The sequence below is a fragment of the Mustela lutreola genome, chromosome 5 (assembly GCF_030435805.1).
Source record: "Mustela lutreola isolate mMusLut2 chromosome 5, mMusLut2.pri, whole genome shotgun sequence".
NCBI classification, from domain to species: Eukaryota; Metazoa; Chordata; class Mammalia; order Carnivora; family Mustelidae; genus Mustela; species Mustela lutreola.
This window is the reverse complement of record NC_081294.1, coordinates 12756796-12780672: the sequence shown is the minus strand read 5'-3', so window position 1 is coordinate 12780672 and position 23877 is coordinate 12756796. Positions and strand designations below refer to the sequence as shown.

General features: G+C 44.2%; 1 protein-coding gene across 1 annotated transcript in view; it reads right to left on the bottom strand.

Moving 5' to 3' along the window:
* Window positions 1-1620: 1620 nt before the first annotated feature.
* Window positions 1621-23877, bottom strand: part of FBXL7 (F-box and leucine rich repeat protein 7) — a 369750-nt gene continuing 347493 nt past the window's right edge. The window contains exons 3-4 of the mRNA XM_059173681.1: window positions 11788-12399; window positions 1621-5017 (exon numbers count right to left, since the gene is read on the bottom strand). Coding sequence (XP_059029664.1) covers window positions 4281-5017; window positions 11788-12399 — 1349 coding nt within the window. The 3' untranslated portion in view covers window positions 1621-4280. The remainder of the gene's footprint in view (window positions 5018-11787; window positions 12400-23877) is intronic.

Here is a 23877-nt window from a genome sequence, read left to right as displayed (position 1 = left end):
TGCTGTGAGAGTATTTCTTTGCCCAGGTGAACAGCTCTGCCCAGCCGGAGGTCATCTTCATGAAACCACCTGAGATGGTCTTTGGGCAACTGAAGCTGTGTTTGGGGGAGTCTTGGTGACAGCATCAGCCTCTGCTGCAGACCGGTGAGGACAGGGCCCCCCCTTCTCCCTGCACCTCCCCTTCCTGCCACAAATAAGGACCACTGCTGGTGAATGGATGAAAAAGAAACCGATTGACCAACAGCATGCGAAGGGGAAACCAACTTCATCTGACAGATCGTCTGTGTGAACATTTTCACTGCAGTGTTGACCAAGTCTCTGAATGTAATCTCTCCCTCCCCTGCTGTCGATTCAGCATTTCTTCAGATTAACATCTTTCTTAACTAGTCATGATTGCCAGCTATTGAACAAATGCTCTACTTTTGGTGACTGCTCTGTGAAAACCGAGACGTGGGAAACAATTTTATTGTATTACTTTTCCTCCTAAAAAGGCCCAATCTGTTTAGTTTCATGTTGCATGCTCTTGTGTAGCAAAATTTTTTGAAGACTTCTCTAATTCTGAACAAATGTCAATTTAAGAAGTCATGAACCTCAAGGACAAATGCATTTTATTTCCTGATAGCTTATTCCGGGATCTTGACGAAAATTGCATGGGGCTACCTCCAGTGAATGTTCCCAGGCCATTCACTGACTATTGGTTAATGTGACAGTCATTAAGCAATTGACATAGGATGTGAAGAAGGTTGAGGACAAATACATTTAAAATCAATATGTCTTAAAACCTTTTTACTGGCTAAAGCGAAATGCGCCATTCAGCTCTCCGTGCTTGCCTTCTGCCATATTGATTTCTCAGATCTAAAGGTTGGGGTGAGTAGAACTTTGGCACTTCTTTTTCTCCAATGGAATGATGATTTTTTCTTTCAGATCAAGTTGCCATATTGTACTTCTAGGTTTTAATGTTCTAAGACCTTTTAAAAAATTGATAAATCCAATAGCATAATTTCAACGACTACTCCAGTGTTTGGACCTGTGCTGGGGGAAGTATTCAGGTCCATGGTTACTTATTCATAATTATGAAATCTGGGGAACTCTGAAGAAATAGAAGCTTTTTTTCATTATGTTTGGCACAAATTAATTTGGTGACAAAACCTGACCTGAATGGATGCAAGGCTATTTATAGTCTGTAATATTCTTACATAGTATGACTATTAGTAACTATTGCTGCCGAAATCTAATGTGTTTGACCAAGGGTGCTGCCCTAGAATCTGCCAGGGACATTATAAACCAAATCCAGCTCACTTCCTCAAATTAAAAAACAAAACAAAACAAAACAAAAAAACCTATGAATTCCCAACACATGTGACTCTAAGAGTTTTGGGTTAAGGAATTGAAGACCTGATCTAAACTGTGAAGGTAATGATTTTTCACTTGCCTGCTAATTTCCAGCCAAAGCCACAGAGCCAAGAGAAACAACAAAATTGTGTATGCAACTTGAAAGGCACAAGAGCTGCAGTGACCCGACTTGCTCTCTACTTTAGCAGAAGCTGTTTCTTGCTCACTCTTGGGTGTCCCCAACTGAATACAAGGCTCCTCCAGTGTATTAAATGAGACTTGACCCGATTACCAACATATTGCTTTATTTCTTGGTGGTAGTAAATTAAGGCTTTCTAGAGTCATACAGCACGCAGTGATTGAACATTAGAAATAAAAAAAAAACAACAACAAACAAACAAAAAAACAAAGAGCATTCAATTTTGCAGAGGCAGGAAGGAAGCAATGTTTTAAAATGGATAAATTTCCTAGTGAGACATTTTGCTTGGTCTCTAAAAATCTGCTGAGCTGTTTCCCCAGTGACCTTCACCATAGATTCATATCCCAAGGTGGGTGGGGTGGGTGGGGTGGGACAGATGGCTGAAGAGAGGGCTGGGGCAAAGGGAGAGACTATGAGAGACAGCGTGGGCTGGGCAATGAGTATGGAAATCAGCTTTGTCTCATGTGCGGAAGACAGTTTAGGCAATGTTGTCAGGTGGTGGAAATAAAGGTATTTGTAATGGGACACCCCTTCTCTGGTTCGGGGCACCATTTTGGATCTCTCTTCTCATTCCCAGAGTATGAAAATTTGCCACTTGGAAGACCCCAGTGCCAATTCTTGTGACTCTCAACTCCTCGTGACTCTGAACTCCTTAAATGTTAGACATGGTCACAAGCCACAGAGCATGAGAATGCTACCTTCAACCTCTTTCATGGTTCTAAACACTGTGACCATCACGAGACACTCTCCCCAGCCAAGTAGTTCACCTCCCCCCATGGCACATAGTTGTGATTGCACACTAAGTTGTTGATGATGTTGACTGGAGAGGAGATCTGTGCCATAGGATGCAGGAAAGAAACCTCCTGGGCATATGCCACCTCACTCTATCTCCTCCTTCCCGACACAAGGCAAAGAAACGCAGGGAGCCTACAGTGGGAGTGCAGTTGTCGAGTTGTGTGTGAACTTGATCTGCAACCAATTCCATCTACTTGGCTTGGAGATGCAAAGGTTCGGGTTTGGCTGGTGGACCCTTTGAGAAAGCAGTGGATGACTGAACAGTGATGAGGGAGAGGTGTGGCCAGAGAACAATGTGGGAAAATCATGTGTTTATTAACAAAAGGCAACCCAATTTCATGAAAATGAGCAGTGGACTCTCTTCTGGCATCCCAATTTCACGCAAATGGATCCCATCCAAACAGGGCCATTTAAAATGCATAGCTGGCAAGGATTTTAATGTTCTATTCCAAGGGCCTGGTTCGTGGGCCAGCGCCTCAGTGTGATCAATGTGCTCCTTCTTCCATTTGCCTGGCATTTGTGAGTGAACAGTCCTTAAACACCTGAGAGTCTGCTGTGTGCTCTTTGACAGAGAACGTGCAGATAGCCACAGGAGGAGGCACTCGAGGTGGCGATCTGCGCCATTAAACACTTAAAACTTAAGCCCAACAGGCTTCACGTGATGGAGTCTGGATGCACAGAGAAATAAATAGATGAGAAAAGTGGCAATGTGATCGGAATGACAAAGAACCAACACGTCTGCTTCTGCCAGCTGCGGGGCAGATGTGTCTGCTGCATGCCACATGTGCACGGAGACAGGAGCGAAAACCCATGGAAGACATGTGTTCTCTTGGGCCTCCCTTGTTAATTAAAAATCGTGAGGGTCTATCTTCCTATGTGAAAACGCTCAGCAAGATCCCCTTGACTGGGGCTGTGGTCTGTGCTGTGCGCGGACAGTCCACGGCCTGCTAAGATGGTGTGGGATCGGGTGGCCGGGAAGTGCTTGTCACAGGAACCATCCACCTAATGAGGCAGGAGTAGGTGCCCCAGAGACTCACCCATCAAAAGAAACAGGGTTGGGGTGACATTCAGATCGGAGTTGAAGGACATATGGGACATTCATGCTGGCACTTCCCAATCTCCTGAAAGCACCCGCAGAACCAACACTCTTGGAAGAGGTAGATGCCTCATACGCTGTAGGTAAAGGCGCTGCTGCTCACTGACAATCTGTTCTCTCAATTCTAAAATGGGTATGAAGCGGATCCTCGAGCTGGACGGCCTCTGATTCACTGTGGGAAGCCAAAGCCCAGAAAGGTCAAGTGACTTGCCCAAGGTCACACAGCTATGTCGTGGCATAGCGGGGCGGGGGGAGGGGGGCGGTGAGAATCAGGTCTCCTCCCGCACAGTGCTGCTCGCCACAAGTGATTCTCTAGAAAATGGTTGGAAGCACTTTGTATGCACCCGGTGCTAGGACATTGATTTAACAAGAATTTGCCTGGGCGCGGGATTGATGAGTGCGGTTTAGGCCAATAAAGCAGTTTAAAAAGAGGAGGAGGTTTGGAGAGCATCATTAGCCTGGATGTGTGGTTGCTGTCGGCCGGGGAGGGGATGGGGGCGGGGAGTGGGGACGTGGTGTGCGCACGCGCAAGCCCGGGACGCCCCCAGGAGCGGAGACAGAAAGAGGCGTTCTCGAACACACGGCCGTCGGCTTTCTGAGCTACCTCTTTTGGGAGAAGAGAAACTGCCTACAGATGACCTGACCCCCAAAACCAGTTTACCGGCACAGCTCCCCCTTCCCTTCTGTGACCCCTGATGCCCACGAGCACTAAGGAAAAGGAAAAGCCAGATCCTTAATGAACTTCCAGGAAGCAACGGCTGTGAAGAGCCAGTGCGAGGCGGTGCTTAGAGACGCCGCTCTTAGGGGACGTGCCGCATGCGCAGCGCCTGCGCAATGCGGCGAGGGGGCGTGGCCCCTTCAGAAGAAGGCGGGGTTGGTGTGCTCGATGACGCAGCGCTTGCAGTGGCGCTTCACGAAGCGCAGGGCCTCCACGGACACCTCGCAGTCCTGCACGTTGAGCATCTGGAGGTCGAAGCAGTTGGCCGCCACGATCTGCAGGCCCTGGCCCGTGATGCTTTCGCAGGACTTGAGGCTGAGCCGCTTGAGGTTGAAGCAGTTCAGGGCCAGGCACTCGAGGCCCGTGTCGGAGACCAGCGGGCACTTGCCGATGTCCAGGGACTTGAGTTTGGTGCAGTTCTTGGCGAGGTACTCCACGCCGTGGTCCGTGATGCCCTCGCAGCCCCTCGCGTTGAGGTAGCGCAGCTTGCTGCAGTACTTGGCCACGTAGCGGATGCCCACGTCGGTGACCCGGCCGCAGTGGGCGATGCTGAGGTACCGCAGGCGCGCCTCCAGCTTGGCGATCTCCCGCAGGCCGAAGTCGCTGACGAAGCGGCAGTCGCTGACGCTCAGCTCCTTGATGGACGTGCAGTAGATCATCAGGTAGCGCAGCCCCTCGTCGGTGAGGCGCACGCAGCGGCGCAGGTACAGGTGGGTCAGCTGCGTGCAGTGCGCCGCGATCGTGTGCAGCCCTTCGTCCTCCAGCACGAAGCAGTCCGTCATGTCCAGGTAGCGGATGGAAATCTGTTTGCCATGCAAGGGGGACAGTTTAATGGAGGCCTCCCGGGTCAAGCTGATGCAGGTCACTTTGGAGCACCCTACACAGGGAGACAGAACACAGGCTCAGAGAACCTTCGAGAACCGGGTGTGTGTGCGCGCGCATGTGTCTGGGGATGCCATATGGATTCCTACGACACCCCCCAACCCCAGACGCGGCCCCGATGTTACCCCTGCCCCTGTGGAGAAGGAGAGCAAGAATGGATTCTCCAGAGTCATCTGAGTCTTTATCTATTTTGGTGATCTGGGTTTAAGAGGCTTTCTGAGGGCTGCCTGGGTGGCTCAGTGGGTTAAAGCCTCTGCCTTCAGCTCAGGTCATGATCTCAGGGTCCTGGGATCGAGTCCCGCATTGGGCTCTCTGCTGGGCAGGGAGCCTGCTTCCTCTTCCCTCTCTCTCTCTCCCCCTCTCTGCCTACTTGTGATCTCTGTCAAATAAATAAAATCTTAAAAAAAAAAAAAAAAAAAAAAAAAAAAAAAAAGGCTCCCTGAGCTTTTGAATCAAACACCAAAGCTCCAATTCCACATCCATCTCTAGTTGCCTGACATGGGTCAAACCAATCCTTCTGAGTCCTTTGTCTTAAAACCTGGATGATAACGTTCCCTGCAAGGTCGCTCTGAAGAATAAAGGAGACCGTGCTTGTAGATATCTTGCCCTGGCCCAGAAGGTCCTAGAAGCTTGGTAAGGGCTGCTTCTCACCCGACAGTGGTCTAATAGCTCTGTGGGCAAAGTGGTAAGATGCTGGAGAAGGTCTGTCCATGACCTTGGTTTGGCCGAAACAGCATTTGGAAGTCATAGCTGGCTCAGGTCTACTTCTTAGGGCCTCAGGGAGGAGGCTCAACTTCTCTGTCTCAAGCAACCAGCATGAGTAGCTGGGGTGCTGGTACTGTAGGGGTATCATGATGATGCAACGAAATAATGGGTGCAGAGGTACTCGGAAAACTCCAGGGGAAAGACATGTGATTGTTAATCTAACCACTGGCCACCTGGAGACTCAATTCAACTCTTTTTGGTCAAGGAACAACTGTGTCACCTGGATGATTGCTCCAGCCCCTCACCCAGTCTCCTTGTCTTGCCTCAGAGCTGCTGGAGAGATTCTGGAAAACAGAACTCTAATCATGTCACTTTGCTCAAAGCCTTTGGATGTCACCCCCTACAGCCTAAGGGTGCCCTGAGGACCTGCACCCCTGTTCTCTTTGACTTCATCTCTTACCCCCCTCTTCTGAACCAACTAGTCTCCTTGCTGGTTCCCAGACAGCTCAACTGCCCTCCTGCCTCAGTGTGTGTGCACTTCCTGGGTCTTCCCCAAGAAGCCCCGTGGGTCATCCCCACCTTCTGAGGTCTCTGAGCACATGTAAGCTAATTGGACAGTTCTTCCCAATCACCCTGTATGAACTGGTGTCCCCTGCTTGACTCCCATTTCTTTTCAGCCCTCTTTATCACTTTGTGACATGATATATTTATTTGTTCATTTAGGTATTTGCTGTCCTCACTCTAGAGGGTAAGCTCTTGAAGAAAGGGACTCTGGGCAATTCACGGCTGTATCCCTCATCCCTGGTTCTTAGCTGGTGCTCACGAAGCATCTGTTGAATGAACAAACTAGTGAATTATAGTGAATAGAGTCTTCTGTGGGAAGATCAGATATGGTAATTCATTTTATTTACTTTTAAACAACGAACATTTATTTTTCACAGTTTGGAGGCTGACAAGTTCAAGATCAAGGTTGCTAACCAATTCATTTCCTGGTTTCTGGGGAGAACCCTCTTGCAGACAGTGGCCGTCTTACTGATATTCCCACATTGTGGAAAAGTGAGCAAGTTCTCTGGTCTCTGTGTTATGGAGGCACTAATCCCATCATAGGTGCTCCAACCTCGGGACCTCACCTAAACCTGACGACTTCCCAAAGGCCCCACCTCCTAGTATCATCACACTGATGGCTAGGGTTCCAACATAGGGATTTGGGGGAGACACAAACATTCAGTCCATAACACTACCTCCTCTTCCCACACATAGCCAGGCCTTTCCCCTGAGACCAGTGCACTCATACCAAAAATGTCTCCAGAAGATGGCAGTTGGGCATAAATCATGCCCAGCACATGGGAGGCCCACCCCAGTCACGTGGTAGGGTGAAGGGAGGATTTCCTCTATGTAAGTACCTACAAAATATATATGATTTCACCTCCTGGCCCATAAAGCCTATATAAGCCTCTAGGAAATATTTGAGAACCTTGATCTAGGGCTAATTTTGCCCCACTCAGGAGAATTTAAATTCCAGCATTTAAATGTGTTCAGCACTTTGCTCATGGCTTATGTAAATTTATACTATGACACAGTTGTCTGTTTTATATTTCATTACAATGCCTTTTATTTGTATTGAATTATGAAGTTTATAGAATGCTTTTATAAACATTTCCTTACCTGATTTTTAATCCATTTTACTGATAAGGAAATTCATCCTTAGGAAGATTTGTGTTGTTGAAATCTAGAATCCCTTTAATACTCTATCCTTTTTCAAATGATTGGAAGATAGCTTTAGCTATCTCTCTAAACACTGTTTCTAGCCACTCTTTCCCTACGAAATGTGTGTATAAATGATATATATATTATATGTCATATATAATTATGTATGTAGCATATATATTTATATTATATATTGACATATTTATATTTATATGTTAAAATATGCTGTACATATTTTGTGTAGTAATAGCAAGTGAATTGAAATATACATTGAAATGGGTGTTTCATAGATATATATATTATAGATCTGTTTCATCCCACTACATAAACTATATCTGTATTTTTCACTTTCTCTGTGCTTGTCCCAAATCCTTCTTGCAGTTCCAAGGCCAGGTGCTTCACCTCAGGCACCTCCGTGCCCTGGCTTCTCAAGCAATATCCAAGGTTCCCAAGTGGCGACATAATAGTGCTAATGGGGACGGTCCTCCCACCTCCTGGCAGGCTGCCCAGGAAACACCTGTGAAATTCAGGTCCTGGGAATAATGAGGTTCAAAAGCCAAGTGCTACCAAGTCAGAGATTTTCAGGAAAGAGAGAAGCATACAATCTAATGCTGGAGAACAAAGCTGTGATCCGTCAGAGGTTGTCCCCTCTGCTCCATCCAGTAGCCCTCGTGGTTTTGCAGAAGGTGTTTTGTACCCCTCACCTTTAGATCTGAAATCGTCCTTTGTTTGGAATTTCTTGTTTTTAGAGCAACTATGATCCTGCTTATACTGAATTTATATGTCTACAGTAGTGGCTTCCTATCTGCGATGCCTGTGAAGGCACCTTGTTTTTCAAGATCAGATGACAGCCTTTGTTCCTAAACTCTTAGTTTTGGTTTCTTATTTTTTTTTTAATTAATATCTAGTAAAATCTGATGCCCTACAGGAAGGACATTATATTCAATTCAGGGAAACACGTGCCTCGTTTTTGAAACCAAGTGCCCAATTTAATGAAATACCGATTAAGTTCAGTTTTGGTAAAGATGCGGTTTTGACCTGCTTGTATTATTTTAGATCAATAATTTTAATTTAAGCCTGAACCTTAATTCTTACAGATTTGTTACATTTGGATTGAAAAGAAAATAAATTGGTCCGTGGCTCAGTAGGTAGCATCTGTTGTTAGCTCATAAATGCATACATTACAGAGATGCAGAGAATCTTAGAAATCATCCCATTAAACCTTCATTTTTTAAAGATGAGGCAGTTCAGACTCAGTGAGATTATGAGACTTGGATAGCCAGATTAGGGAAAGTTTTCTGTTCCAAGGCTTCCGTTGGATCAGATCAGTCCAAGGAGAAGAGGTTAGAAATGACTAGGATAGAGCACGCAATTGATGAATGGCATGAGAGACTTACTATACTGCGTCAGCATGAAGTGAACATTTAGATACTGAGGAATCAAGAGTCTTGGAAGTACCTATACGAGGATTCTTGAAAGAGAGAAGCCATTTGGTTACCTATATGGAGATGAAGCAGTAAGGTGATAGCATGGGCAAATATGAGACCCAAGAAAGCAAGGGGGCAGTGGGGTTGTGAGGAATAGTCAAAGGGTGGAAAGCAGAGTATCTGAAAGCCTTTAGTGGGAACTGAGATAGGAATGGTCCACTGGGGATACAGATTACGGGACCTGCCCAATACTCAACAGGATATGGGTACTACTCAACAGGAAAGGAGCAATCTGGGTTGAACTTATCTGTGGAGTTTCTTCAGTTAATTCCGGATTTGGTTCTGCTTTCATAAGTGTCCTTCGATACCACCTCCTCTCATGATTGGAGGACTCCAGCTGTCCGGTTGTAAGAGGACCCTCTGAGGCAACTTCATTTGCGATAATTGCAATATATGATACTTTGAAAACTGGCTGGCTTTACCGTGTTTCATTGATGTTTCAAGGTATTATTAATTAGGATAGTTAATTTTATGTCAACTTGAATCAATGGCGAGGTGCCAGGACATTTGGCTAAAACATTTCTGGGGGTGCCTTTAATACTGTTTCTGGGTCAGATTAACATCTGAATCAGTGGGCCCAGTGAATGCAGAAGTGCCCTCCCCAATGTGGATGGGCATCGTGGATCAGATGGGGGCCTGACTAGATCAAAAGGGGGAGGAATGGAGAATTCTTTCTCTGCTTGACTGTTTGAACTGATGCATTGGTCTTCCCTTGCCTTCAAACTGAGACTTTACAACACCAGCAACCCTGGTCTCAGGCTTTTGGACTTGGACTGAACTCTACTGCCAGCTTTTCCTAGGTTTCCAGCTTGCAGAGGGCAAATCTCTGCGCTTGTGCGCGGGTGCACACACGCACACTGTTGATGCTTCTTGGAAGAACCTGGACTAAATATTAATAAAAGGTAATATGTGATAATGACAAAAGCCTACAGCTAGTTATAGTAAGTTTCAAGGACTTGAAAAGACAGCTTTCATGTTGGGGCAACCCTCTGGCTTCTCTCGGTATCAGCCTCAGGTTTCCAGATTCCCTCAGAACTGGAGTGCACTGTTTGGAACACCCCTTCCCCCCGCCACCGCTCCCATATCTGGAATCCTGTGTTCTTGTGAGTTAGCGATTCCCTTGGGTAGTGTCTACACCCATCACAGCGGGTCCCTGAGAGGCGTGTGAGAAAACCACTCATCTATCAGGCTCTGCAGATGAAGGGGCTAGAGAGGAAGGGCATCGGGCTTACAGAGTGGTCAGCCGGAGGGGCCTGGTCCCGTCCATTCATGCGGGTTAGAAGCCCAGGAATTTCCATTCTGCAAGTAGTTTCTACATTTCTGAATTTCAAAAGGTCTCCGGCGGAGCCTGTCCCAAGGGTGCTCAGGGTGTTCCCTTAACAAAGACGGGGACTCCAAGAACAAGTTATTCTCTAACCTGATTTTTGAAAAGACAAGGAAGTAAGGTGTCTAGAGAATAGGCCTACAATGTACAGGATCTTAGAATGTTAACGAAGCTGATTCCTTGCCTTTTTTTTTTTTTTTTTTTGACTGAAGAAGACACACATCCAGAGAAAGCTGTGAACTGTCCCAAATCACAAAGTTTTGAAACCAGTCTTCACCACATCACAATGCTTTCTGTTTCCAGAATTCCTTGGAGGAAAAAATGTAAGAAGACCTCTTTGTTTCCTGCCTCTTATGCCAGCGGCTGCTCAGGATGAACTGAACGTATGGTTACTATGGTTTTGTCCTGAAGCCAGCAGAAGTGGGGCGGGGATGGGGGGCACGGTGGGGGGTGTGTGGGGCGTGTGGGTAGAGTTGCTTTCCAGCAAGGGAAAGAATCTACGAAAAATAATTGACTGTCATCTGAAATATTTTCAGATGTTGGCTTTTGATGGAGAGAGCAGGCCCAGAGAGCAGACTTTGACTTCAGATTTTGTTGGAGGGTATCATGTACCTCAGATGCTTGTAAATCCCCAATTCTGTTTATTCGCCTGCACCACGGTTTGTACGTCTTGACCCCTCCCCAACCATCCCTGAGGTTGTGGCTCCTGCTGTTCGTTTCTTTAACTCCCTGATGCATCTCACACATTTCAGCCTCTCCTGTGTTGGTCTGTCTTTGGACTGGGCAGTGGATGAGATAAAGAAAGGCTGTTAGTCCGGCTGGACCCACGTCTGGCGCCAAAGTGTGAGTCTGGGTTTTAATTCTTCCTGCCTGAGAGAGGTTTTCAAGCAAAGCAGCCATGCTGGGATTTGCTTCAATTTTAAAAAGATGAAAAGGCTCCACTTGATGGGCCTTGTCCTTCCACTATGTAACTGAGAATTTTGCTTAAAAAAAAAAAAAAATCCAAAATCAACCCAAGGGTGAAGAGAGTAGAGTGGGGGCAAAATATAAGGAGACCCATGGCCATGATGGCTTTTCTCCAGTGCCTGCAAATGGCAGGCAATCGTGAGCACGGCCCAAAGCACAGACTCCGCTTAGACACAGCGTTTGGGCTCTGTGAACCAGTGGACATAAAGGGTGCCATCTAAACGGCCCGTGTTTGGGTTAGATGTCTGGCTCCTATTCTACAGGTTGCTCTGAAATTCAGAGACAGCTATGGGGAGGAAGGATGGGTTTAAAAGTCGCGTTATCTTAACAGCCAGACGAAAAGATGACTCTAGCGCCTTTAAGGAGTTGGCATTATGTGATGAAAAGGATACCTCTGGCTTCTGGGGTCCTGATTACATAGAGACAGTCTTTCTGGAAGAGTCCCCGCCTTACCGCCCAACCCTGCATCTCTGATGGCTACCAGGGAGGGGACCTTCTCCAGGTGGCAATGTCCTCCTCTGCTTCGGGAGGGTGCCCTGGAAGGCCTCGTGGGTGGGGAGGTCGGCTGCCATTTACCTGACACGTCCAGGTGCTCCAGGTTGGGGCAGAGGGACACCACGTCGAAGACCGCCTCGTTGGAGATATTGTAACAGCCCGAGACCTCCAGTCGCCTCAGTTCGGGGCAGCACTGGGCAATGGTGTAAAGCCCTCGGTCCGTGAGCCGCCGGCAGCCACTGACAGTGACGGTTTCCAGCATGAGACAGACGTTGGGTGTGTCCTGACAGAGCCTGCGGGTCAGCACCTTGAGGGCGCGGTCCACGTTGATGGTCTCGCCCGTCAGGCGGATAGTCCTCCAGAGCCGCGGGTCCCAGGCCAGGTTGTACCAGCGGCGGCACACGCGGGCGCAGCGGCACAGCTGGTTGGTGGGCAGGAAGGAGAAGATCTGCACCATGCACTGGTCCGGGAGGCGCTCGATGCTGGCCTGCTCCTTCTGCGGTCTGGAGGCCAGCCGGATGAGCGGGTGGGTGAGGCGGGTCGGGGGCGGGGAGTGGACCATGGCCACCGTCTCCCCGGTGATGGAGGACGAGGAGGTGGACGAGCCCCTTCCATTCTGAAATCCGGGCAGGTTCGGGGGACATATCAGGGCTGGGCTGGGCGTGCTCAGTGTGCGCATGCTCAGGTCGGAGTCTGGCAAAGGACAGAGAGCAAAGGGTTAAAAGGATAGCCCTTAGCGGAGCCCAGGGAAGGAGGCAAACCAGGGACGCTCAGGCTACTGATACCGGTCCCGGGCAGACCCGCTGCCGAATCCGTCACCGGAAGCAGAAGCACATGCAAGTTTCACCCATCCCAGAAACAGTCCCCTGTCTGCGGGGCTGCGGGGCAACCTTCTCTGTGGAGGGCCGGATACGGAATGTCCGAGGCACTGCGGGCCACAGGGGCCCTGTCTCCGTTGCCCTTAATCCACCCTGCCATCAGAGTGCAAAAGCTGCCATAGACAATACGGAAACAAACGGGTGGCTGTTTCCAGAAAACTTGTTTTATAAAAACAGATCAGCTGAAGTTGACCTGCAGGGGTCAACTGGGGTACTCCTGATCTCCTTGAGCGGTGATCATCTAAAGGGCACAACTTCAAGGTTTCATTATCTCTATTCCAGGGAGAAATCTCACATACTGTGAACACGAACTCTTTCCCTTTAATTACGTTTTGGGTTGGCAGGTGATTCCATTGCATTTACCAAGGAAGGGATGAGTTTCAGAACAAAGGAAGACTGGCTGATGGACAGAGAGAGCGTTTGCTGTCTTTGCCCTGGCCTGCCCCCTAGTGTCCAGTCCCTCATCTTCTGATAACCATATCCCAAACTTTGACTGCAGCCTGGGGTCTGGGGAGTCACCCCACTTCAGCCATTCAGGTGGTGTTTCCAGGCCTTGACTATCTGTGGCAATATTTATTTTTTCTCTTTCTTAACTCTGCCCTTTGCATTTGAATGACATGATTCCTGTACTAGTCCTTGAAACCGGAAAGACAACCACTTAATAAGGATACAGGTGGCTTTTAAGTTTTTGAAGGATTAAGAGTTCTCTAGAATACCACTTTAAGAAGTCTGCTCATTACGTACCCCCCACCTTAATATCTTATGAAATAATTTATTTTCTATATAAATACATTGATCGTGTACTTTGCATACATAGATGGATTGATCTATTTAAGATGACATTTAGTCTCTCTCTCTCTAAATATGTTTATATTTTACACACACACACACACACACACACACACACAGAGGGAGAGAGAGAATTTATCTCCAAAACACAAGTTTCTTAATCTGGGAAGAAAGAAATAAGTGAGCGGGGTTGGATGTTTTCTAACTAATTTCCAGCTCTAATTACAGCTCTAAATCCTTAAACAAAAATTCTATCCTTGTGTGCTTTTCCACATCTCACAGTTGGGAATTTTCAAACACTCTTTTTTTTTTTTTCCCAGAGAACTTCCAGTAATAGCAGACAACACAAGAACTTCTGACACTGGGGCTCCACTGAGTGTCTATTTGTAGTTTTCCGACTGGTACGATATTTTCTTTCAGTTTGCTTCTTTACAGCCCAACATGGAAAATGTCCTACACATCAGTGACTTTGCCCATGGATCATCTCTGAATTAGTTTTCCCTCCTCCCCGCACCGTCTGCCTCTTGAAATACAAACACCAAGTGCAAATGCCACGTCCTCTAAGAATATTTTCTTACTGTTTTTGAGATACAATCAGTCCCTTCCCTATTGAAATCGTCATCCTTTGTTATTACACAGTGGTGAATTTCTCTCTCCCTAATGTGCTTGACTGTATTATTTCTCTCAATTTTGCAGCACTCCCTGTATCCACGTATCTTTGTCTGATGACTCTGGGGTTCCTCCAAGGGAGAGTAGATTTGTTTTGTCTTGTGATGTTGGGCCTGGCCATGTGACTTGCTTTGGCCAGTGAGGATTAGGACATTTGATGTGCCCAGTGAGAAGAATGTGTCTGGCTAGTACTCTGATCATTAGGTGGTGAGAGGCCCATGGAGAATACACAACTGGCTGAAACCTGCAGCTTTGAGCCAAGCTCAGCCAAGTCCAGCAGAGGTCCCTGACACCCAGGGGAACCACGATATGTGAGCTAGAACACTGAGCTCGGGGTGATTTGTTACAAAGCATTACCGTGGTAACAGATGACAAATAGGCCTTCGTTACACTAAAGACTCCTTTGAGACAGGGATTAGAGCCTTATCGTATTTATGTTCTGACAGCACCTGACACAGTTTATGATAAACAGTAGGTGCATATGAATTTCTTGAATTGAGAAGAAATACTTATAATGTTTAAAAAAACAATCATTTCTAGCTTGGCATGTACTTCTCTATCCCAGGTGGTATACAGATGCGTTTTAAATCATTCATAAGAAAAGAAACGTGTCCATCTCTCTCTTGTCATCAGCTAAAAAATATAGTAAATCTTTAAGGAAAACACTACGGGATTTCCAAACTGCTATTCGAGCTACCGTGGTACTAACCTTCATTATGATGTGAACTTTGAGCATTGCCTCCGAAGTTAGCATTTTTCTTAGGCAGATAAACAGCTTATTTAGGGCCAGAAGGGGAGGGCACTCTTAGGCTTTCAGCTCTGACATTTTCCTGGCTGTGAGCGTTCTGAAATCTCTCTCCTGCCTGCCTGTGTTCTTCATCTTGAGAGAGAAGACAATTCACAGTGCTCGGCAAAGACCTGCACTTCTTGAGTTATGCCCCTTGGGGATGAACATGCTTGTGGTAGGGAATGGAGGATTCCTAAACTTCCATGTATAACCGATTCACTTTTCTTTGCTCTTTCATGCTCCCTGCACTGAGGGAGAGAATGGGGACGCATCCAGATTGACCAGAACTGCTGTGCTGTGAGTAACACATTCCGGTTTTTCTTTGCCAATAATCATACCCGAGTGGTAACGGAATTCACACTCAGAAGGAGATGGCAGCCTCGCACATCTGTGAGGAACATTCTGTCCTGGAGAGGGTTCAGGAGCAAGTAATTGCTCTCTTTCCTGCCTTTTCTAGAGCTTAGCAGCAGAATTCTCAGGATTAATTCATGATCTCGAGGCCACTGCTCACCCACGTGGGGAGACGAGCAGGAGAGCCTGCGGATTTCTACCAGGAAAGCTGGAAGTCTCTTTCGCCAGAAGGTACACTAGGGTTCTCAGGATCCTTCCTAGTTATTCAGGGACTCAGACATTTTGAAAGGGTATGATTTGTCATGATTGAAAAAATAGCACCTGATGATTAAATTAATAATAAAGCGCAATGAGTAATGCCATGGGCTAAATGCCTGTACCCTTCTCAAGTTCATGTAGAAATCCTAACCCTCAAGATGATAGTATGAGGAGGAGGGCCCTTTGGGAGGTGATTAGGTCATGAGAGTAGAACTCTTACAAATGGGATCCCTGCCCTTATAAGACTCTCCAGAGAGCTTTTGGATGCAGTAGTATTTACAATTGTTTTATCTTCTTGTTGGATCATCTCCTTTATTATTACAGTGTCCTTCTTTGTCTCTTTTACAATCTTGTTTTGAAGTCTGCTTTGTTTGATATAAGTATTGCTTCTTTTCACATATGTTTGCATCATAAATATTTCCCCATCCACTCACTTGCAGTCTGCATGTGTCTTTAGGTGTGAAATGAGTATCTTGTAGGCAGAGCGTATAGACGGTGGTGATTATTGCTGTTTTTAATCCATTTGGACACCCTATGTCTTTTGTTTGGAATGTTTAGTCCATTTACATTCAAAGTAATTATTAATAGATAAGTATGTATTGCCATTTAGTACTTGTTTGTGGTTGTTTTTGTAGTTCTTCTCTGATTCTTTCTTCTCTTGCTGTTTTTTGTGGCTTGCTGGCTTTCTTTGGTGATCTACTTGGATTCCTTTCTTTTTATTTTTTGCATATCTACTATTGGTTTTGATTTGTGATTATCATGAGTTTTGTATATAACATCTTCTACATAAAGCAGTTTATATTAAGTTGATGGTCACTTAAGTTTGAACCCATTCTTTACTGCCCATCCCATTTTAGGTGTAATGGTGTCATATTTTACATCCTTTTATTCTGTGCATCTCTTGGCTGATTTTTACAGATACACTTATTTTTATTGATTTTGTGAGTTTCTTGCTTTTCTTACCCTTACTTATGGCCTCTCCTTTTCACTCAGAAAGTCTCCTTTAGCCTTTCTTGTAGGGCTGGTTTAATGATCTTGAACTGCTTTAGCTTTTGTTTGTCTGAGAAACTCTCTCTCCTTCTATTCTGAAAGATAGCTTTGCTGGGTAGAGTTTTCTTGCCTGCAGATTTTTTCCTGTTAGCACTTTGAATATACCATGCAACTCCTTTCTGGCCTGCAAAGTTCTGCTGAAAAATCCGCTCATAGCCTTATGGGTTTTTCCTTGTTTGTAACTGTTTTCTTTTTGCTTGCTGCTTTTAAAATTCTCTCCCTATCACTACTGTTTGCCATTTTAATTATATGTGTCTTGGGATGGACCTTCTTGAGTTGATTTTGTTAGGGGATTTCTATGTCTCTTGGATCTGCATATCTGTTTCCTTCCCCATATTAGAGAAGTTTTCAGCTATTATTTCTTCAAATAAATTTTCTGCCCCCTTTTCTCTCTTCTTCTGGGATTCTTATCATGTGAATGTTATTATGCGTGATGGAGTCACTAAGTTCCCTAAATCTATTCTCATTCTGTTTACTTTTCTTCTCTCGGCTGCTCAGCTTGATTACTTTCCATTGTTCTGCCTTCTAGGTCACTAATTTATTCCTCTTCTTCTGGTCTGCTACTTATTCCCTCAAGTATATTTTAAATTTCATCATTGTGTTCTTCATCTCTGGTTGGTTCTTTTTTGTCTCTTTGTTAAGGATTTCATTGATATCCTCCTCTCTTTTCTCAAGTATTTTTATGATCATTACTTTAAATTCACTATCAAGCACATTACTTATCACTATTTCACTTAGGTCCCTTGCTGTAGCTTCGACCTGTTCTTTTACTTAGGACATTCACCTCTGTCTCCTAATTTTGCCCAACTCTCTATGTCTGTTTCCGTGTGTTATAGATGTCACCTATATCTCCTGCTGTTGAAAGTGGTGGTCTTATGAAGAAGACGTCCTGGAGTGCCCTGCCATGCAGTTGTCCTCTGTTGACCAGAACCTGGTGCTTGGTTGTGTCTCCTAAGTGTGTTGTGTGCACTAAGCTGTTGTATCCTGGTAACTTTTTCCTTGGGTCCAATAGTCCACATAGGCTCTCTTTTCCTATTGTGGGCAGGATTTGGTCCTTGGCCAGGGTAGGGAGCACAGTTTTAAAAAGGTGCATATAAGTCTGCTAGGAAATGAAACCTGTGGCCAGTGGGACTTTGGCTTGGCAAATCACGCTGGTCCAGAGACACAGTGTTCGCAAGGTTTGCACTGGTCTTCTGGGAAAGGAGACCCACAGCTCTGCTAGTGAGGCAAGCAATAATGGAAAGGGATCCAAGGAAGCATTGCTGGGCAGGGCTGGAAATAAACAAGTTAGGTAGAGAATGTCAGTGCCTCTGGTTCCCACAGGTGGCTCTGTGTTTATGCTGGGGGAGCAGAGGAGGGCAGTGGCACCTAGCAGCTCCTTTGTTCCTGGAATACTCCCTCAGTGATCCTTGCTCCTCAGTTTATGCTCCAAAATGAGTAAACTACTCTCCTTTCTCTATGTCCCAAACTGTATACAAACTGCTGCTTCTACCCTGTATCTCTGTGGACTGTTTGTCATGCTCTTCTTTAAGGATGGGGATTCAGCTTCCTCTAGCCTTCCAGGCTCTCCCAGGACTAAACCTGCTGATGTTTAAAATTCTAGGCATTAAGTCCTGCTGGTTGTAAGAACTCATGAAATTCAAAATTCGGCCCCTCTTGCTTTCAAAGCCAATTTTAGGGTGATTTGTCTTCCCTGTATGATAGTCTGCTTCTCTCCTTTCTCTGCACCTGTGACTCCCTCCCCCCAACAGATGGCTGTGATTCCTTTTGCACCCCATAGCATCTCTGCCCTCATCTCGCCCTCCTCAATGTGTCCTCTTCTCTACCTTCAACTGAAGATTTGTTCTGCCAGTCTGTAGGTCATTTTCTGGGTTATTTACACTGTTGTGAGTGTTATCTAGTGGTATCTGTAGGACAAGGTGAGCTAAGGGTCCTCATACTCTGTCGTCTTACCAGCCTCCTCCAAGGCAGGTACCTTTTAAATTTACCAAGACTACTATTTCCCTGCAGACATTCCTTGCACAAAATTTTTTTTTTCAAAAATGAATACATAAATTGTTAATGAAATCTGTTAAAGGTGGACTCAATGAATTTCTTTGTGGCAGGATGGGAGGCTGAATGGAGGGATGGACAGACAGACAAAGCGATTAGAGGAAAAATTATTATCCTCAATTATCTTGAGTCTATATGGTTTTATTTATAGAAAAGTGTTGGCCTTTTTTATATTTAAAATTGCATTCCTTTAGGATTTGACATCCTAATAATTAAAAAATTTAAAGGCTTTTTTCAGGGAACTAAATAGTAATACTTTCCTAGAAAAACTATTTGTTCACTAAAATGTAATTTCTCAAGTGATTTCCCCTCTATTTTCAACATTCCACAAGACAGAGAGTCACTAGATCCTCTGTTATCTAAATTAGTCATTTACATTGATGAAGTTGGCTTGGTAATAGCTCCTATGTTGCCCGGCTGATGTCCATGTGAAATGGGTTTGATCCTCAATCTTACATGAAGAATACTCAGAGCAATTTATAATCCTGTAATGGAGAAAAGGGACACAGCTGATACTGGAAATCTACAACTAATGTCTAATGGGTTTTGGAATGCTTGATAAAATGCCTTTATAGCTTTATTTTCCTGATTTGTATTCATTTGACCAAAGTTCAAATTAATTTTAACCTAGCTAATAAGCTTGTCACCAGGACAGTTTGAGGGGTTAGGCAAAAGATAAATCTGATAAAAAAAAAAAAAAAAAGGACATGTCTGGTTAATTTCAGATGTAAGAATCAGAGACGAGGTTTCCGTTATAAATACATAAGACTAAGAAAGGCAGAGATGAACACATGTCAGTGTCATGAAAGCAGAATGGGAGAAGTTAAAGAAATGAACATAGATCTTTCCAATGAGATGTGTATTTTGCAGCCTGTGTCTCTTAATGACACTGGGAAGGTGGACATACCTAAGAGACTGAAATAAAATGAAAAACACACAGCCCTGATGTCTATAGGGAGATATGCAGAATAGACTGCAAGGAGTACACAGGGACAGATGCTGAGTACTAAAATTCAGTAGGTTAGGCTGCTGCACGTTCTAGGATTACAGATTTATAGGCAGAAAAGAAAGTGACGATTCATTCTTTCATTGGCTCATTTAACACACATGATTATTGTTGCTTGAGTGCCCAGTGAGGTCTAGGAAGGGAGGAGTTTTTGCATTTGACTAGATTATAAAGCAAATGTTCCTAGCCCACCACCTTTCTATACCACAGTCCCATTAAAATACCTCAACAGCCAAGAATCTGACCTCTTCAGTTTCTTGTATCCTTTAGGGAGAGAGAAAAATGACTCTTTTGAGAGTGTACTCAAATCACACAAAACCCAGGATGGTAAAGGATAGAAGAGGTTGTCTAAATCTGGAACGAAAGTCAGTTTTTAGAACTCCAAGGTAAAAACAAAGACACAGAATCTCCCAGTGGTGGAAAACATTTGAATTAAACACTATTTTTGGTAGGCTTTTGGTTTTTCTCAAAATGGTGTACGGTGTACTCTTTGATACAATGGGGACCCTAACTAAGACAAATTAATAATTATACTTTTTCATACTGATATTTTTTCTGTTGACTAAATGAAGAGATAGTGGATACCTTAAAATTTAAGCATTTGTGGCTCCATTAAGAATTTAAAACATTTTCAAGTATGTAATTTATGTGAGAACAGTAAGTTTAATGTTCTTAGGTTACTTTAAATATGTAAAGAATACCAGACAGTATAGCTGTCTTATTCTGGGAGGAAAAAAAAAACCAATAAACTTGTTTTCTCATGGTTTCAAAAGTCCTGGAAATTTTACATCTTTAGTAATTATAGTTCATTATCAAAAATATTCAAGGCATCTCAGACACCCATGCTTATTAGGCACATTTTCTTCCAACTAGATAGCTGCCTCTTTTGCACAAGTTTTTATTTTCAAACCACTGCTGTTTACACTCTAGGAAGTCATATTTACATTATACTGGCCTTTCAAAGTCAAAATTTACAAAACTACTCTGAATTTTCCCTCTATGATTACCAAAACTTTTCTGCAAGATGCTTTCCATTATAAATTGTCTTTCTACTCAAGAACGCTTGCCATAAAAAGCAAGATTTCTTTTCTTAGCTTAAACTCAAGCTTAAAAAAATAGATCTATAAAACCTTGCCAGTGAAAAAAAATACAATCTGAGGGATCTTTTTCCTTCTTGTTTTATTTCAAAATATTTTCTTTTAATGTGGTTCACATAATATACACACCCTAGAACTTATTTAAGGTATTGGTTGTATAAAGTGGAAATTTATATAGACAAGATTGATCTTGCATTTTACCTGGAGAAAGTTCTAGACCCATAGATTCTTGCTAGGATTGTTGCCCAGAAGGTGGCACCTCCCTCCCCCCAGCCCCCACCTCAGGGTCAGATTATGGCTAACGCTTCTGTCCAAGGACAAAAGTGGACCAGCCTTATTAGTCACGTGGACTAGCCCCATAAGGATAGAGCTATGGTGAGTGATCCTTTAAGTCTTGTAGGACCTTGTAGGACCAAGTCCTACAAGGCATATGGTTTAGTGAAATGCCCTGCTCTATATTTAGTGGGAACACAAGTTCCCTGCTGTATTCAGGGATTTTTTTTTTTTTTTAAGATTTTATTTATTTATTTGACAGAGAGACCGAGTTCACAAGTAGGCAGAGAGGCAGGCAGAGGGAGAGGAAGTGAAGCAGGCTCCCTGCTGAGCAGAGAGCCCAATGTGGGGCTTGATTCCAGGACCCATGACCTGAGCCGAAGGCAGAGGCTTATTAACACACTGAGCCACCGAGGTGCCCTGTATTCAGGTTTTGACTCTCAACTGAGTTGAGCATGGATTCTCTTTAACCCTATTTATTTATTTATTTTTAAAAAGGGAACAGTCATACTGCTAAGGAAGCTTTTAAACCACACTGTTCTATAAACCATAAATATAACCAGTGAATGTACGGAATGACATCTTTGGAATCTATAGTGCAGTTTGATTTGTCTGCAACACAAGTATCTACAAAGGATGTCTTCAGGGCTTCAGGAATTGCCCATCTGCTAATGACTCCCCAAACCCAGTTTCCAGTCTGGACCATGCTGTGGGTCTCTTTCAAATATTAAACACATGTATACAAACACCTGCCAGATCAGTGCTACCTCACATGATGGCCCTAGCCACATGTGGCTATGCAGATTAAATTTATTTAAAATTCAACTAAAAATTCAGCTCTGTGGGTGTACATTTCAGGAGCTCACTTGTGACATGTGGCCAGAGGTTACTGTATTGGATGGCAGAGATACAGAACAATTCCACTGTAAAGAGTACGAGTAGGGGTGCCTGGGTGGCTCAGTCAGTTAAGCATCTGTCTTCATCTCAGGTCATGATCCCAGAGTCCTAGGATTGAGCCCCTTGTTGGGCTCCCTGCTCAGCAGGAAGCCTGCTTGTCCTTCATCTTCTGCCCCTCCCTCCACTCATGCTCTCTCTTTCTTTCTCAAATAAATAAATAAAATCTCAGGGGAAAAAAAAACAAGAGTGTGCTAGTGGACAGCACTATCTTTACTAAACCATTCCCTGAAAGTGTACTGGATATACCATCATTACAATACATACAAGGCTGAAGACACCAATGTCCTTTGCAGAGAAGAGCCTTCTTTCTTTATATTCTGTGTTGTTCTTAATTGTACCACTATTCCATCAAGTCTACCTCCTAAGCTAGAAACCTGGGAATGACCTTGAATCCTACTCATATCTAACTAGTTGATTAACTTACAGAGCTAACAGTCCTCTCTTCTCTGTCTCCATGGTTACCACCCCACTTGAAGTTTTCAACATCTGTCTCCTCTCAACTATCCTTACCTGAGATTTCTGACTCTTCCTTCAAATCTCCACTGCTCTCATACAGCCTTTGCCCTGCATTTTGAGATAACTTTCTAAAATATGATTCAACCTCCTCCCCCCCAAATCTTGAATGACTCATTCCTTCTGTTGTGAGTTGAGTTGTGTCACTGACAAGATAGGTTGACATCCTAATTCCTTATTTGGAAGTAGGGTCTTCAAAGATGGACTCAAGATGAGGTCATACTTGACTACAGTGGTCCCTAATCCAATATGATTCAGCATCTTTATAAGGAGAGGAAACAGATGCAGGGAGAGAAGACAGAAACACATAGACAAAGAGGTAAGATGATAGCATTAAGATGGTGGCAGAGATTGGAGTGATGCTGTCATAAGCCCAGAAATGTGTAGGGGCACCAGAAGCTGAAAAAGACAAGCTTGGATCCTTCTCCATGTCTCTGTTCAAACACCTTGTTTTCTGACTTCCAGACTCCAGAACTATGGGAAAAATAAGTTCTGTTGTTTTAAGCCACTTGGTTTGTAGTACTTTGTAACCACATCTTCAGGAAACCTACATCCTTCTTTCTATACTTTTTTTTTTTATTGAATGCTTCCCAAGTGTCAGACATTATACTAGACACTACTTAAGGAATAAAGTCCAGTTTTTTAGACTGTGTAGGAGACCAGAAGTTCTATTCCCCCAGACTAAGTCTAGACTAGATTCCTAGTAATACCTCAAGTCCTAGGTGGGAAGTCAGCTTCTCTGTCAACTTTTCCAGATCCAGCTAGATTAAGTAATTTAACTACTTTGAGTGTTTCCCTTGAATTAAAATACATCTTATTTTATCTCTTTTCACATAGTGCCTCTTTGCTCACTAGACTGTGGACATCTCGAGGCCAGGAGGTGTCTCACTCATCTCTAAGTGATTCCTTCTTCAGCCATCCAGAAGTCATTCAACTAATGCACCACAAGGAGTGATCTTTGCTTTGTCCTACCACAGATCCCTTTCAGGTTCCCTTTGGTTGCTTTTAGAAGTATTTATGGGAACTGCTTGGAGGAACCATGTGTTTCAGATTGAAGAAGAAGTTGGAGCATCTCTGTCCTTTATCAACATTTCATTTTTAGACCCCTTTCCTTGTCCCTACACTTAACTTAGGCTGAGGTAGTATACACACTCAGCTTAAGGATATTGGTCTACTCAGAAGATATTTGGAAAGACATATGCACACATAAAAACAGTCTCTTGCAGCACACATCACCTCAAGTATCCTAAAGCCAAATTTTAGTGCTTTTCCTCCCAGTGCCTCTGCTATTATGGATTACTCACATCTCTTTTCAGTCCCAATAACTATGAAACATAAAAACTCAAAATAAATAAAAAAGAGTAACACTTTTACATTGGTTCAGAATTTTAAGACTTACTCTGTTTCAGTTTAGTTACTTAAGATAGAATAGGAAATCCCTCAACCCCCTGGCGACCCCCACAGAACTGATTCACACATCAGTGGTAATCA